At 33.0% G+C, this 15,037-nt stretch overlaps 3 protein-coding genes across 4 annotated transcripts in view; all 3 read left to right on the forward strand.

Annotated features, from left to right (window-relative positions):
• Window positions 1–325: 325 nt before the first annotated feature.
• LOC21397920 (zinc transport protein ZntB) lies at window positions 326–4,301 on the forward strand. The gene is made up of 6 exons (XM_010113959.2): window positions 326–606; window positions 833–1,760; window positions 2,667–2,746; window positions 3,259–3,523; window positions 3,630–3,920; window positions 4,006–4,301. Exons 2-5 carry the CDS (start codon window positions 1,019–1,021, stop codon window positions 3,893–3,895), a joined length of 1,353 nt encoding a protein of 450 aa, XP_010112261.1. The 5' UTR covers window positions 326–606; window positions 833–1,018; the 3' UTR covers window positions 3,896–3,920; window positions 4,006–4,301.
• Window positions 4,302–7,176: 2,875 nt separating this feature from the next.
• On the forward strand, window positions 7,177–11,468 carry LOC21397921 (ribosome biogenesis regulatory protein homolog). The gene is made up of 8 exons (XM_010113960.2): window positions 7,177–7,326; window positions 8,196–8,346; window positions 8,883–8,934; window positions 9,265–9,393; window positions 9,574–9,691; window positions 10,162–10,345; window positions 10,666–10,779; window positions 10,883–11,468. The coding sequence occupies exons 1-8, from the start codon at window positions 7,226–7,228 to the stop codon at window positions 11,030–11,032; spliced, it is 999 nt and encodes a 332-aa protein (XP_010112262.1). The 5' UTR covers window positions 7,177–7,225; the 3' UTR covers window positions 11,033–11,468.
• Window positions 11,469–13,436: 1,968 nt separating this feature from the next.
• LOC21397922 (heat shock 70 kDa protein, mitochondrial) overlaps window positions 13,437–15,037 on the forward strand; it is a 4,042-nt gene continuing 2,441 nt past the window's right edge. Inside the window, exons 1-4 of one of the 2 annotated variants that reach the window (XM_024175961.1) lie at window positions 13,437–13,678; window positions 14,361–14,428; window positions 14,520–14,598; window positions 14,702–15,032. In XM_024175961.1, the coding sequence (XP_024031729.1) occupies window positions 13,604–13,678; window positions 14,361–14,428; window positions 14,520–14,598; window positions 14,702–15,032 (553 nt within the window). In that variant the 5' untranslated portion in view covers window positions 13,437–13,603. The remainder of the gene's footprint in view (window positions 13,679–14,360; window positions 14,429–14,519; window positions 14,599–14,701; window positions 15,033–15,037) is intronic. The other variant, XM_024175962.1, reaches the window with a different exon arrangement.

Genomic DNA, 15,037 nt, shown 5'->3' on the forward strand with positions numbered 1-15,037 from the left:
TTTTCCCCCTGGCGGTTGGGGAATAAAGAATTTTTCCTAACTATAAATAGCAAAAAGTCAACAACTTCAGAAAATGGATGGCAGTTAAATTTACTTGAAATTTCTGCATCAAATTCCCTTCCTCTTTTCACTCTTTCATCTAAAAAAAAAAAAAAAAATCAAAATCTAATTCGAAACCGAAAAAACCATATTTCCTCCCCCCCTTTTTTTTTTTTTTTTTGCCAGTAAACGTGAGGAAAATCAAATAAATGCTTATAGGATATTATTTGAAAATCTAAGGTCGTAATCTTAACACCAAACCCTTTGAATTTCTATTTCATAACTACACACAATAAATTAATTAATTATCCAAGACGGATAGGAAGTTTCGTAGAAGCTAGAATCTCTTTGCAACCTCAATGATTTTTCCGACAATATTATTATGCAAAAAGAATTCAAATAATAAAAAAACTGTTTTGTATGGATTTCTTTCCATAACCTGTTCTTGCTAAAACTCATCGAAGAGACCTTTTTTTTTTGGGTGATCTACGAGATATCTCTGCTCAGTATTAATCTGGGTTTTCCTGTTTAGTCGATGGGACTCCGAATTTGAAGTCTTTGAAAAAGGTAATAATATCATGATCTTTCTCATTTTCTTAGCATATGAGTTTTCAGGAAATGAATTGAAAATGTTTAAATTCGGAATCTTGGTGGTTTCTGTAACGAAAAACAAATGAGTTTGTTGTTAATTGGATGAGAATGATTGTAAAGAATTGTTCTTTGGATCTAAGAATTATTGTTCTTTTTTATTTGTTTATTTATTTATTTGTTTTATGCCGTCTTGTTCAACTAGAGATCTTCAATAGGATTTGAAAGAGATTGATAACAACTGGAGAATTGGAGGCTGAAACCTTGCAATATAGAGTATTGGGTTTTGAATAAAATTCAATTGTAAAGTTAGGATTTGTGGGATTGAATTGACTTGGTATATTTAGTCCATATTTGAGATTCAAGTAAGAGAAACTCAGAATAAACTTATATGGAGTCAACTCATGAAAGAGAGGCAGAGGAAATGGACAGGGAGACATCTGCAGATACTCCTCTAAGAGAGCTCTACAGAACCAATTTTTCTGGTACTGTGAGACAAAAAGCTTACATTTTTGATGGCTCAGGGAATTTCTACAATAAGGAATGGGATTTAGCTGAGGGTAGGGGCCAAGAGTTCTGTTGGTACCATGTTGAATTACCCAAAGGGAACCAGAAACTCTATCAATCTGCGCAATACTTAATCGGGGTTCTTTGCCCGCCATTGAAGCTCCAAGACATTCTTTCCCTCATTAGCAATGGACCCTTTTGCGGGCATGTTGATGGAGCCCTTGTGTTCAGGGTCAACTCACCTGGTCCAGCTTCTAGCGATTTCACCTTTACGGTTGCCGCAAGAGTTACCGAGAATTCGGTTATTACCGTGTCGTTGGGTCGTGTTCCGAGATTGGGTTTCTCTTCCCAGATGGGTCAATCTCTTCTCTCAGAGATTCCTAGTGTAGAGAGCCCAACTTACTGTAGAGGTCAGCATAAGGAAGGAGGGAGTGGGACAGTGATTAGGGAGCACGTTTTGGAGTTCTTGTTGACGATGAATCATTCCGAGGAGGCTGACAATCCTGTGCCAAAGTCTGTCTCGAATCTTGTGGTTCACATTATTGACACGCATGTGGATCAACTCCAAGATATGGTGACCAAACTAGAGATGGAGTTGGATGCTCTTGAGCTTGAGTTGGATAAAGGTAAGTTAAGTACTTATAATTGCTATTTTAGTTGCCTGACTATATTTTTTGCTGAATAGATTGGTATGTGCCTATCTGTAGAAGCTGTTTCCTTTCGTTGTGATGATATTTTAGGAAGATAAAAAGATAAGTCTTGAACTATTTGTATGCTCTGCCAATTCAAGTTACCCAGATTTGTTCCCTACCTCAAGCAACACTCGTTTCAACTTGCATATCAAAGGATGACATGATTGAGACGCAGTTCTTTTTCATGCTTCCAGCTACTCAGCAAAAGAGAGTGTTTATCATTACTGTTGATTTTTAGAAGAATCATTTAAAAGAAAACAAAGAAACAAGTATTCACAATGCATCATAAACATTAGAGAGATGGTAACTTAGACCCTGAAAGGTTGATTCATTGGAGACACCTGGGGTTATCCCTGTCGTACAAGAGTGAAATTAACAGAAAATTAATGATGGTGGTGAATCTATAGTTTGAGACAAGTTTGGAAAAGATTGACTCTTATACAGTTTGGAAAAAATACACTTTCTGAATGATCCACTTTAATGGTATCACCAGTACTACAAGATCAAAACTCACGAACATGCGTTTGGCGTTGTTGAGAGTTAACTTTGTTAACTATTTCAATCATTTTGGCTAAATTTTAGAGGGCTTTTGTTGCAGAGCAAGAACGTAATCACTAATCAGAAGAAGGTAAGTTTTGGGGCTATCTAGAAATGATCACTAGACGTATTGCTATTTCGATCTTTATTGGAAAAGAACAAGTGTGAAATCTTGTACAACTAATACTTAACAATTCAAACAAACTTCCAACTACTATCTGTGCATAGTCAGCTCCCTATCTATTTCCAATTGTATGGTTCTTCCTTGTGGTGAAAGTGAGGCACTTTTGTTTTTGATTTCAGGTGGTTTTGCTTTAAAGAAACAGATGCTAGATGATAGACAATTCCCCAAAATGCATCTTAATTTGCAGCGCCTCCTGCAGGTATTTTTTCGGCCCCATTTTTCGCTTCAAGGGCTAGGAGGAACAAGAATTATGAATTAATCAGTTGTTTGATATTATTGTTTGTCTTAGTGGTGATTTTGTAGTTCCATTTTCTTTTCTTTTTGTTTTTGTTTTTCAAAAGTGACAACACCGAATAGAGGAGCCAAAAGCCACAAAACCAGAAGTTACAGAGACTCTGGAATCTCTTTTTAGCAGTGGGGCTCCGTTCTTTCTGAGCTCCTTGTTATTGATCCAAATTATCAACTTGCAACTCTTTAATCTCTCTCTCTCTCAGCGGCTAGAATAGTGGGGCCAGGAAGTTTTGGTTACAATCATAAATAATAGCCTTAGTACGGATGTGTTTGTATCACTTTTTTGTCTGGTGGTAACCGATTGATAGAATTTCCCTATAAGCTATATTCTGGTGTAGGAACACAAAAATAATATGCAACCAAATAAAATACTGGATTATTAAACCTTATTCAGCGTGCTTCTAATTTTACTGAACTCAGGTAATTGCTCATGGAGAGCAAGTATTTCCCCGAGTCAAAGAAAAATCCTCTTCAAAACGTTGGTTTGCCGGTGAAGACATTGTTGCGCTTGAGGAGTTAATTGGGCGGTTAAGGAGGTTAAAAGAGAATGTAGGATTTATAGCCAATCGTGTTACTGCACTCCAGGCTGGTCTAGATAGCTGGCAGGCTGAGCAAATTAACAGGAAGCTCTATTATCTTTCATTTCTATCTATAATATTCCTCCCTTTATCCGTCGTCACCGGAGGTAAAATTTCTTCTCAAAGATTTTAGACAAGTGTAATTTTCCTAGAGCATTTACAATCAGACTTTGTTTTTAATACCTATCATTTTCTTGGGAACCCTTTTAACAGTTTTTGGCATGAATGTCGGAGGAGTTCCATGGACGGGACAGAAAGACCCGAAACTAAAAGACGGTTTTCTTAACGTCATGTTGCTCTGTGTGGCTATGCTATTCTTGGTCCTTCTATGCTTCATTTTCCCCTTTCTTTATTCCCGCATAGCCGCGTGGCGGAGAAGTAGGTCTATCAAAAGAAGCTGGTCTTTAAACAGGAAATCATTCCTGAGGAGAAACCGTGTTGGCCCATCCCAGGAAAGAAGGGGTTATCTTAGGATTTGAGGGGCAGATAAAAGGGTTCATCCAAGTATGTTTTTTTGTTCTTTATTGTTTCTTCTTATTCAGTTTCCAACTGTAGAAGCATTTTTACCATCTCTGTTTACTTTTCCCAGGAAGCTTTGTAATATTTTTCTGCAACAAGTTTGTTTAATCTGGGCTTCCCTATGGATCCACACAAACGACACTTATCATCCTTGTGTTGAACTGTTGATGGCAACTTTTACTCTGCCCTACAAACTGGAATATCATGGAACACTCATTCGCATCTGTCTGGATTTGACAAGGCAGTAGGATTTTTGGTTCGAGGCGAGCCTATTCTTTCACTGATTTTGTTTCCTTATTTTTGTTTCTTACATTCAGCAAACTTGTAACTTGTACAGTGTTGTTTGAATTTTTCATTCTTTTCCCACTCCAGATGTTGTTATTGTTCTGGGAGTTAATTACGTGTGCATCTATTTTTGAAAAAAAAAATATGTCCACAAATTATTATATTTGTATATAAGTCTATAAAATAATATGTAATGAAATTTCTATCCCTAGTTAACTATTTTTTAAAAATCAATTATATAAATTCACAACAACTCGGATAAAAAAAAAAGTAAATTTGGAATTATATTATATTAGTAATCATAAAAAGGACAGATTAATAATATTGTTGAATTAAAAACATATCTTAAACATGAAAAGTATTGTTCTGGGAGTTAATTACGTATGCGTCTATTTTTGAAAAAAAAAATATGTCCACAAATTATTATATTTGTATATAAGTCTATAAAATAATATGTAATGACATTTCTATCCCTAGTTAACTATTTTTTAAAAATCAATTATATAAATTCACAACAACTCGGATAAAAAAAAAAAGTAAATTTGGAATTATATTATATTAGTAATCATAAAAAGGACAGATTAATAATATTGTTGAATTAAAAACATATCTTAAACATGAAAAGTAAAAATTATTATATTAGTAACTATAAAATTGACAAATTAATAATATTATTGAATTAAAGACATATCTTAAACATAAAAGATAAAAATGATCATTTCGTATTAATACTTCTTGGTACAAGGCCATAAAGCCATGAATAGTTTGATGCCGCCCATTTTTATTTTTTTGGAAAATATTTTTTTGGTACCTTATAGTTTAAAACTTTATCATGTGGGTAAGACGTTTGGTTCAAGGATTAGAATCATGATATTAGAATCATTTTTAATTTACGTGTATTTTTTGTGTGAGAAAATACTGTAGCGAATCATGAACCATGATTCGAATCAGGGTACGAATTCCCTTACCAAACACACTAGAGTCCCATATTCGTGTCTTGATATTAATTAAAATATCATCCAGGTGCCATGAAATCTCTGGATATAGGCATGAAATGACAATTCTTCCCTTTCAATTCATTTTTTTGTACCAATACAAAAAATTATATATAATATATAGGGTTTTTTTTGGTTTTGGTACCTTATAGTTTAAAACTTTATCATGTGGGTAAGACGTTTGGTTCAAGGATTAGAATCATGATATTAGAACCATTTTTAATTTACGTGTATTTTGTGTGTGAGAAAATACTGTAGCGAATCATGAACCATGATTCGAATCAGGGTACGAATTCCCTTACCAAACACACTAGAGTCCCATATTCGTGTCTTGATATTAATTAAAATATCATCCAGGTGCCATGAAATCTCTGGATATAGGCATGAAATGACAATTCTTCCCTTTCAATTCATTTTTTTGTACCAATACAAAAAATTATATATAATATATAGGGTTTTTTTTGTCCCTCTAAACGAACTCTCTCCGATATAACGTGTAAAAGTGGAAAATCCCTTTTCAACATAATACCAATATTAAAAATATAAGACACCAAATTCAATTATGGTACGAATCCCCTTACCAAACACACTAGAGTCCCATATTCGTGTCTTGATATTAATTAAAATATCATCCAGGTGCCATGAAATCTCTGGATATAGGCATGAAATGACAATTCTTCCCTTTCAATTCATTTTTTTGTACCAATACAAAAAATTATATATAATATATAGGGTTTTTTTTTGTCCCTCTAAACGAATTGTCTCTCCGATATAACGTGTAAAAGTGGAAAACGTATCATGATCCTTTTTCAACATAATACCAATATTAAAAATATAAGACACCAAATTCAATTATTATTATATATTTCTAATATTCTTATTATGTTAAAAATAAGAAATTAAAGTATAACAATAGTATCATATAGTTATTTTTAGTGTAACACTTACTAAAAAAAATTATTTTGAATATATTCTTATTTTTTTTCCTTTTTGTTAAAAGTTGTTCTGCAGTATAATTAAAAAAAAAATCCTTTTTTATGTGTTTCTTGAAACACTTTTTTTTATCACCGTATTTACATATTTTTTCTTGATAGTATTCCCAACTGGTTTCATAAATAAAACTACTCTAATTTATCTTGGTTTAAATAGTTTATCTCCCATGCGAGTCTACTCAATATTCTTTTTCTAAGTATGGCCCTCATAATTTTTTTTTTCTAATTGCTTTACTAATACCATATATTCTCAAATGTGTCTCTACCTAAATATATTTTTTCTTTATAACCCTCTTAAATATTATTTTTTAATAAATTATTTATTTTCTAATTTGCTTCACTAAACATTTTATTTTACTTTTTGCTATGCTCTACTTAAATTTTTATTTTTTTCTCAAAATAAACTATTAAAGGAATATTAAGTCTAATTAAAAAGCAAGAAGAAATTTTGTGCATGTTTGGAACTATTTTTGAAAATAGTTTTCATGTATTTCAAGAAGCAAAAAATGAAAATGAAAACGAAACGACGTTTGTTTAGTAAATATTTTGAAAATAAAAAATAATGCGTGGTTTTTGTGAAAGAATTAATTGAAAGATGTTTTTACTTTTCTGTTTTCATTTTTTAGCACTCATAAATAATATTATAATATATTAATTAATAAACACAATTTTACTTTTTTATTATACTCAAAACAATCTATTAAAAAACTAATCAAACACAATTTCAAAATTAATCTTAAAATAATTCTCAAAATAATTTTATTTTTAATTTTTTATTAAAAATTAAATTATTTTAAAACTAATTTTAAACGCACCTTTTAAATCTTTAAATTTAAAACAAATAGCGCACGTGGTAAAAAGAGAAAAAAAAAAAAAGAAAGATAAGAAAACGCCGTCGTTTTAGTTATTTCCCAAAGGAACCCAACCCCAAATGAGGCACAAATACACACGCTAAACCCTGAAACCTCCGTTGCTTCACCATTGAAGAAGAATTCAAGCAAGAGCATAGCTTGTGAAGATGGAGATGGAGACGGAGACTCAATCTCAGTTTCAGATTGACCTTGGCAATCTCATGGCCTTCGACCCTCTTCACAACTTTCCTTCCCCTCCCTCCTCCAGGTTCCTATTCGTCTCTTCTTATTCTTTTCCCCCCCCCTCTTTGCTTGTTGTTCTGTTTATTGTTCAAGAGTGTTTTTTTTTTTTTTTAAAGTAAAGTTTCATTTTTTTTTAGTCTTTGTTATATCTGCGATGATGGGTATTCATAAATTTACTTAGGCCTATTCACTTTGTCGATTTGAGTTTTCAATTCGGATTGATACGTGATTTTAAGCTGTAGCAAAAAGGGGTTAGATGTGACTGATTTTAATCATGTTTAACTGTAATAAAACTGAAATTAAAAACTCGAATCGATAAAATGAACGAGTCATTATTTTCGCTTTTGGGTGTTTCATGAATGGGCTTTTGATGTTTTATGATTAAATATATTTGGAACTGAACAAACATGATTAAATATTCTTATTTTACTGGAGTTCTCATTAAAATAGATTCATGTACTGTGATTTGGACATGTAAATGACGTTGGGTCTATTTTGCTGTCTGGATTTGGGTTTTTAACAAAACTAAGTAGCACGGTATGAGAAAGGCTTAATGTAGTAGTTGCTTATTAGGTGTCTTGTGAAATGATTATTTTTTACATTCTTGTTTGTATGCTTTTGTGCCTTGTAAAACCACTAGCTAGTTAACTAGCTCTACCATATTTATTTCTGGTTTTATAGCTTGTCACCTGTTTTTAAACTAAGTATTTGGCATTTGCATTTTGCATATTTCTGATACTACATTTCTGGAGACTGATTTAATAACTTGTTTTATTTTCTGTAAGTTGTGTGAGATTCTTGGTAATTCAATAAATCCTTGTGATACCTTTTCGTTGCTTATATATTTAGAGAGCTCCTTTTTGCTTTACAACCCTTATTTATTTCAAATCTTAGGGAGGAGTTGGTGAACGAATGTCTGAAGAAAGGAACCGAGTTGGTTCAAGCTATTTCCGACACTCTTTTCAACTTACCTTCTACGGAGGATGTAGATGGTCCCCTTGTCAAGTTGCCTCCCCCAGCGACTCGATTGCCCAGGGAGAAGCCCGTGAGTTGTGCTGCTATTTACTATTGTCTTACATACCCTTTTTTTGTCATCTAATGAAATCATCTGAGTTCATCTAGTTAAATATGTTTGTTTATGTAGGTGCTTAAATATTGTGTTAAGTTGGACCTTCCAATTTACATATTTATTTGTATAAACTAAAAAATCTTGATGGAAATGGGGATTAAAGGTTATTGTAGGCTCCACTTTTTTATTTATTTGCTCTTCACTGTGCGAATTTTGTAAGTTACAAGAGGCCAGTGAGGTTCTAGTTCAGCGTATTGAGTCTTGATTGTGTTGATAAAACATGGTTCTATTCTTGGAACTATGACAAGAAGACCGATATTAGAGAAAGGTTGAGATAGGAAAAGGTTCTAGAACGAACCATTAAAGATTGTAACTTGAGTATATTCGAAGTCATGAAAGGGGTTTGACTGCTTTTGACATCATCCCCAATATGCCATTTTGTAATTGTTATTTTTATTTTTATATCTAAGCACAGAACTGAACTGCCTACTTGTTTCATTTTCTTTTTACAGCTACCAAAGCCTAAACCTCCAACAAAATGGGAATTATTTGCTAAAGCCAGGGGTTAGTGTCTTTTACTGTTATCCACTGCTTATATTTAAATGTAGTGAAAGATCTTTCATTTCGCTATAATGCAATGAAAGCTCCAGTCAAAATTTGTTATACTTTGGCTTTGGGCCTTAGATTGTAAATCTAGGCAGATTTATGGGTCGTTTGTTTCATATACTCAAACCCAAATCATTAATTCTGCTATAGTGTAAAGCTCTTACATAAAATTTGAATTTCAAACGTTAGAATCAAGAATCATGGGTTTGAGTATAACTTCCAAATAGGCCTTTAATGTCTGGATTGTATTTGATTTCACATCTTGAAGATTTTGTATGTTGGTTGCAGGTATAAAGAATCGGAAGAAGGATAAAATTGTTTATGATGAGCAGACTGGTACTTGGAAACGTCGTTATGGTTATGACCATGCAAATGATGAAGATAAAGTACCTATTATTGATGCAAAGATTACTGATGGTAATCCCCCCTCCCCTCTTTCTTTATATTGCAAATAATGATCCAAAAAGAACCATGGATATTGCATAGTAAACTTTCAATTTTTGGTTCATGGACTTTTCACCTGTAAAAATACTGTACTATGTTGATATGTTATATCATCAGATCAGTCTTAATGAATCATGTTTTTAATTTCTGCAGAGCCAGGGGAAGACCCTTTTGCTAAAAGACGTGCAGACAAAAAGAAAAAAATTGAAAAGCAAGAGAAAAATAGATCGCAGAACTTGAAAGAAGCGGCCAAAGTTGGTGCTTTGCCAAGGTTCAATCCTTCCATTACTTCTCCGCATGATCAAATTATGATCACTGATTGGTTTTGACTTAGATTCTGTCTTAAAATTTTTAAAAGTTTCTCCTTATTTTTTGAGAAAATAAATATTTCTTTATAGTAATCTTGTCGATACCTGTTATGAAATTCTTTTCTTGCTCATATTGGTTCAAAGTTCGAACTTTAATTTTAGTCAAATGTGGAAAATATATTTTTCATCTTAAAATTTGTGCTTGAAAGGACAATTGCTAGCAAGCCACAATATTTTTTTTTTAAATAAAAAAATTAATATTCAAATTATTAACTTCCTTGAACATCTGGCAATAGGAAATCTCAAATCCATTGATGTGGTGTGTGAGAACCAAAATTCATGGATATATATGCATGCCTACATGAAGTTGTTCACATACAGGGATGGCAAAACAAAATAATCTTTAGTCCCTAACAGGAAACTTTTTTCACAGCCATGTTCAACTAGCTGCTACAGCTTTGCCGATAACCGGAAGCCAGGCTGTACCCAAGAAGTTTAGTAAAGAGGAACTCGGGAATGTGGCCGGAATGGCCGCAACCTCGACGGCTAGCGGGGGAAAGTTTGACAAGAAGTTGCCAGGTGAAAAGCCTGCTAAACACAAAGGAAAATATCGCAAGGTTGGTATACTTATCCTATCATCAGTGGTGGAACCACATTGGGCCCTGGGTGGCAGCTTTAGTTTTACCCGAATCAAAATTTTTTTATACATTTTTCCTTCATTTTGCCCCCCCTGTATTTTTCTAATTATGATATTTATATGAGATTTTTTTAAGCGTTTCTATTATACCTCAAATTTGAACTTTTGTGTTAATTCACGCCCCCCTGAAAAAATTTCATGGCTCCACCACGCGACTGCCTATCATGTAAATGCTCTAATATTTATGTTTGTTTTGCATGGTCATTACATGCTTCATTTGTCTTTTGGGATTTGTTTCAGTTCCTACCGGTTGTAGAAGGAAAAGGAATGGTCTCACAAGAGAGAGAGCAAACAGAGAAAGTTCTGAACAAGCTATTCTCTAAGAATTCCCATGAGATGCTCAATGTTAACAAGGTTCGGTTCTTTTTATATCGCGGTTTATCCATCTCTCTCTCTCTCTCTTATTTTTCTGTTATTATTGTTGAATTTTTCTCTCATTTAATAATTCGAAAAACAGGCGGTCAACATGTACAACGTGAAGAAAGAGAAGAAATGGAAAAACAAAGAAGGCAAATCTTCACCAAGCTCAAGCAAGTTGAAACCAAATAAGACACTTAAGAAGAAATCCTTAAATAAGGGCTCTTCAAAGAAAGGCAAGGCCAAGTGAAATTAAGCTTACAGCAACAACAGGTGTAAGCTTGTGCGATTTTGCCATACACTTTGGATACCTGAAGGAAGATGTTCTTGTTTGTTTATTTCATATTTATTTTTGATGGAAAAAATTAGTTTTTGTCCATTAGTTTCTCTCTGTATGTGTACTTAAATTCTCTTACAAGTCAAGTGATGAGCTAGCCAACCTCTAGAATCATTTCCTCTTATTTTGTTGTCCGAGTTTAGAATGGCAAGTTTCTAGGGCGTGTCTAGTAGAGCTTCTTGGAAGCTGTTATTGACTTCCTGTGAGTTAAATTGTTGTTTCTGCAAGTGTTCGAATTATTAGAAGAGCTTTTATCTCTCAAGAAGAACTTCCAGTTCTAATCAAAGCCACAAAAAAATACCACTTATAGAAAAGTTCTTCTAAATAAACAATGAGGTATCGTTCTCTTCGCGGATTTAATTTTTTTATTTGAGTTGAGATATGATATTTTTTGATAGTTTTTTATTGTAACGGAAAAAGTTAAATGTGATATTTTCTCAGAGTTTTTAACTGTAGAAATTTAAAACTGAAAATTTGAATCGGTGAAACGAACGAGGCCTGAATCTTCATTTTTAGAAAAAGTTAAATGTGATATTTTCTCAGAGTTTTTAACTGTAGAAACTTAGAACTGAAAATTTGAATCGGTGAAACGAACGAGGCCTGAATCTTCATTTTTAACGCATTAAATACTTTTAAAAATGTAGTTTCACATATTTATTGAAAGAGCATCTATTTTTCCTCTCTTTTTTAGGGACTAAAAGCAAAAACAAAGAGCTTTTCCATTTGGGTTCTTAATCATGTCTGAATGCACGCAATGGTGAATCAAGACACTACGCAATGTCTTTTTTTCATTTTGGTTGAATCAATGAAGAGAAGAAAGAAAGAATCATACCCAAAATTTTACCGAGGTTGGCACTTAATTGTCCTATGTCAATAATTAGTACATGATCTTTCACAAGAAACTCTCTCTCTCTCAGTTCTCTCTCCCTTCTCTCTCCGTTCTCTCTCCAATGATATAAGATTGCAAAATTAATTCTCCTAACTGTCGTAAGCAATCCCTTAAAAAGAAGCTAAGTATAGTTTAGTTATAATTGTGCATAGATCTTACGGGGAATAGAGTATAGGCTAACAATATTATAAACTTAAATCACCTGTTTAATTTATGTTTAAAAGAATATTTAATCAATAATATCATAACACGTCAATTAAGAAATTTAAAATCGTATATAATTGATTTTATTATACATGTTCGTTAAAATGATATGATAAATATGGTCGGTTAGACACCGTTTGAGACACTAAGGAGACGTTTGGTTCACGGATTAGAATCATGAGATTAGAATAATTTTTGATTTACGTGTATTTTTTGTGAGAGAAAACACTGTAACGAACCATGAATCATAATTCAAATCGTGGTACGAATCCCTTTATCAAACGTCTCCTAAAAATTAAATAAGTGATCTAAATATGATTGTATACAACCTAACTATGAAACTAACTATGCCTTCATATCTGCAAGGTCATCACCTTGAAAATAACCCGTGAAACCTCCTTGAAATGCTTGGACAAACTCAACATCATTTTACTTAGTAAATACTAATATTAATTACGAATTTATCTGGTCAATTGATTTATCAAATATATTCTTCATTTACTCAATAAATCCCTCCCTCATTTATCATGTAAATCTTTTATTTATGTTGTATATTACTTTTATTTATAATCTTCATAAATAAATTATTTATAGAGCAAATACGAATTTACTAAATCACTTTATTTTTTTTATTTTTTATTTTTCAGAATAAACCACTTATTTACTTGGTAAATGCTTACTGTTAAAAGTCTTTTTAGGTTAATTTGTAAATCTTTTATTTAATAAATCAATGACTAGTTAAAACTTATATTTTACATATATAAGTGAGGTTTTCAGTTTAGGTACAATGACCATTTAAAACAAAACTTTTATATATATATATATATATATTTATATATATAGTCTTGGTTCTCCGGATAAAATTTTAATTAAAAGATATTTACAATTTTGACTTTTATAATTCAATAAAAGGATTTTTTTACTGTTTGATATGCTTATTAATAATGTATATTGTTAGAATCAGATCATAATAAATAAAAAAATATGAAATTTTGATTAAAAACAAAACACACATAAAATTCTTTAAAAGTAGAGTATATTTTTTTTTATTAAAGGACATTTTATATCTGTATTTCTTTAATAATTGGATTTTTGGTGAAATTTCATAAGTGGAAATGGTCATCAAAGTTCCTTAAAAAAAACTGATATTCGAAGAAATTTTTCGAAAAGAAATTCAAAGAATTCCCAGCTCTAGAACCTTCCACACCCATCTTTCGCCACCAGATCACTCTCTCGCCTCCAATTAATTTTACTATTATAAAAGCACCTTTCGGCCTTTTCGTACAAAACCCTAAACCCTAAAAACATCTCAAACAAACCACTGTTCTCGCAACCACGATTTCTCTCTCTCTCTCTCTCTCCATCTCTCTGAGCTCTGATTGTTACCAGCCATGGCCGCAGCTGCGTTGCTTCGCTCCCTACGCCGCCGCGATGTCGCTTCAGTCCCTCTCAGCGCCTACAGATCCGTATGTTCCATTTCTAACTCCACTTTCATTTCTCTCATTCATTCATTCATTCGTTCGTTCACTCATTCATTCATTTCTGTTTCGGATCTTTTGCTCGATTTGCGTCTTGGTTTCGAATTACGCTCCGTTTTGTTCCCGAGGAAGTTTGGAATTTGGATTATGATGATTCATTTCCTTTTTGTTTTTTAATCATAGCAAATCGATTGTTTAGTATTAATAGGCTGAAATTCTTGAACGATTTTGTAATACGAACAGTTGGTCATGTTTCTGTCGCTATTTATTTTGTTTATTGTGTATATTACATTAGTTTCTGGGCATCTGGGCTTGTTTCTCAAGTTATTTGTTATTTCCTTCTTTTTCCAAAAAGGATGGTTTTATCATCTTAATACGTACGTTTATTTTCTTTCCTGGGGATTGCATGATTCAGTGATTTTCTTAGCCTTTCATGTTCAAATGTTCATAGTACATATTTTAGAACTGTACAAGACTCGGTTTTTAAATGCTACAAGGTTGGCCCATGTACTATTTTTTTTGCACATGACATAGTTTTAGCTTCTTGAGAAGTTGATAATGTTTTAAGCGTTATGTACTGTTCAAAATCAAATATATTAAAGTTAACTCCTGAGGAACTGTTTGATATTTATCCCGGGAAAAATCATTATCGTTTGTTTGATCTTTTTAGCAGTTTACTAGCACTACTAAGCCATCACATCTCGGCCATAAGTGGGGAAGCTTGGCGAGACCCTTTAGGTATTATGAGTTTCCCTGACGCTCTTGGTGCCTTTTTTAATGTGTTTTGCCCTTATGGACGGATTAATTACTGTTATTTCTTTCACCGCAGCTCAAAACCTGCTGGAAATGATGTTATCGGTATTGACTTGGGTACCACGAACTCATGTGTTGCTGTTATGGAAGGAAAGGTGGGTTTTTAAATTTTCCCTTAGGCGCATGCTTTATTTATTTTTATTTTTTCGATTGATCTTCTGTTGTTGTAATCTATATACTCTTGAAATTGCTTGGTAGAATCCCAAAGTTATTGAGAACTCTGAAGGAGCTCGAACAACGCCGTCAGTTGTTGCCTTCAACCAGAAAGGAGAATTACTTGTGGGTACTCCAGCAAAACGTCAGGCGGTGACCAATCCAACAAACACTCTCTTCGGAACCAAGCGTTTGATTGGAAGACGTTTTGATGATCCTCAGACGCAAAAGGAAATGAAGATGGTTCCTTACAAGATAGTTAGGGCCCCAAATGGTGATGCTTGGGTTGAGGCCAATGGACAACAATACTCCGCAAGCCAGATTGGGGCTTTTATTCTTACCAAGATGAAGGAAACTGCAGAGGCTTACCTTGGAAAGAGT

This window comes from Morus notabilis, unplaced genomic scaffold, assembly GCF_000414095.1.
Source record: "Morus notabilis unplaced genomic scaffold, ASM41409v2 Scaffold456, whole genome shotgun sequence".
Lineage (NCBI taxonomy): Eukaryota > Viridiplantae > Streptophyta > Magnoliopsida > Rosales > Moraceae > Morus > Morus notabilis.

What these genes read in the sequence shown, in the direction of transcription:
- LOC21397920 (XM_010113959.2), top strand. Translation starts at nt 1,019, where the DNA reads ATGGAGTCAACTCATGAAAGAGAGGCAGAGGAAATGGACAGGGAGACA. An exon ending in TGAGCTTGAGTTGGATAAAG is followed by an intron (nt 1,761 to 2,666) that starts GTAAGTTAAGTA and finishes TTTTGATTTCAG; the next exon opens with GTGGTTTTGCTTTAAAGAAA. An exon ending in ATTTGCAGCGCCTCCTGCAG is followed by an intron (nt 2,747 to 3,258) that starts GTATTTTTTCGG and finishes TACTGAACTCAG; the next exon opens with GTAATTGCTCATGGAGAGCA.
- LOC21397921 (XM_010113960.2), top strand. Translation starts at nt 7,226, where the DNA reads ATGGAGATGGAGACGGAGACTCAATCTCAGTTTCAGATTGACCTTGGC. An exon ending in CCTTCCCCTCCCTCCTCCAG is followed by an intron (nt 7,327 to 8,195) that starts GTTCCTATTCGT and finishes TTCAAATCTTAG; the next exon opens with GGAGGAGTTGGTGAACGAAT. An exon ending in AAAGTTGGTGCTTTGCCAAG is followed by an intron (nt 9,692 to 10,161) that starts GTTCAATCCTTC and finishes CTTTTTTCACAG; the next exon opens with CCATGTTCAACTAGCTGCTA.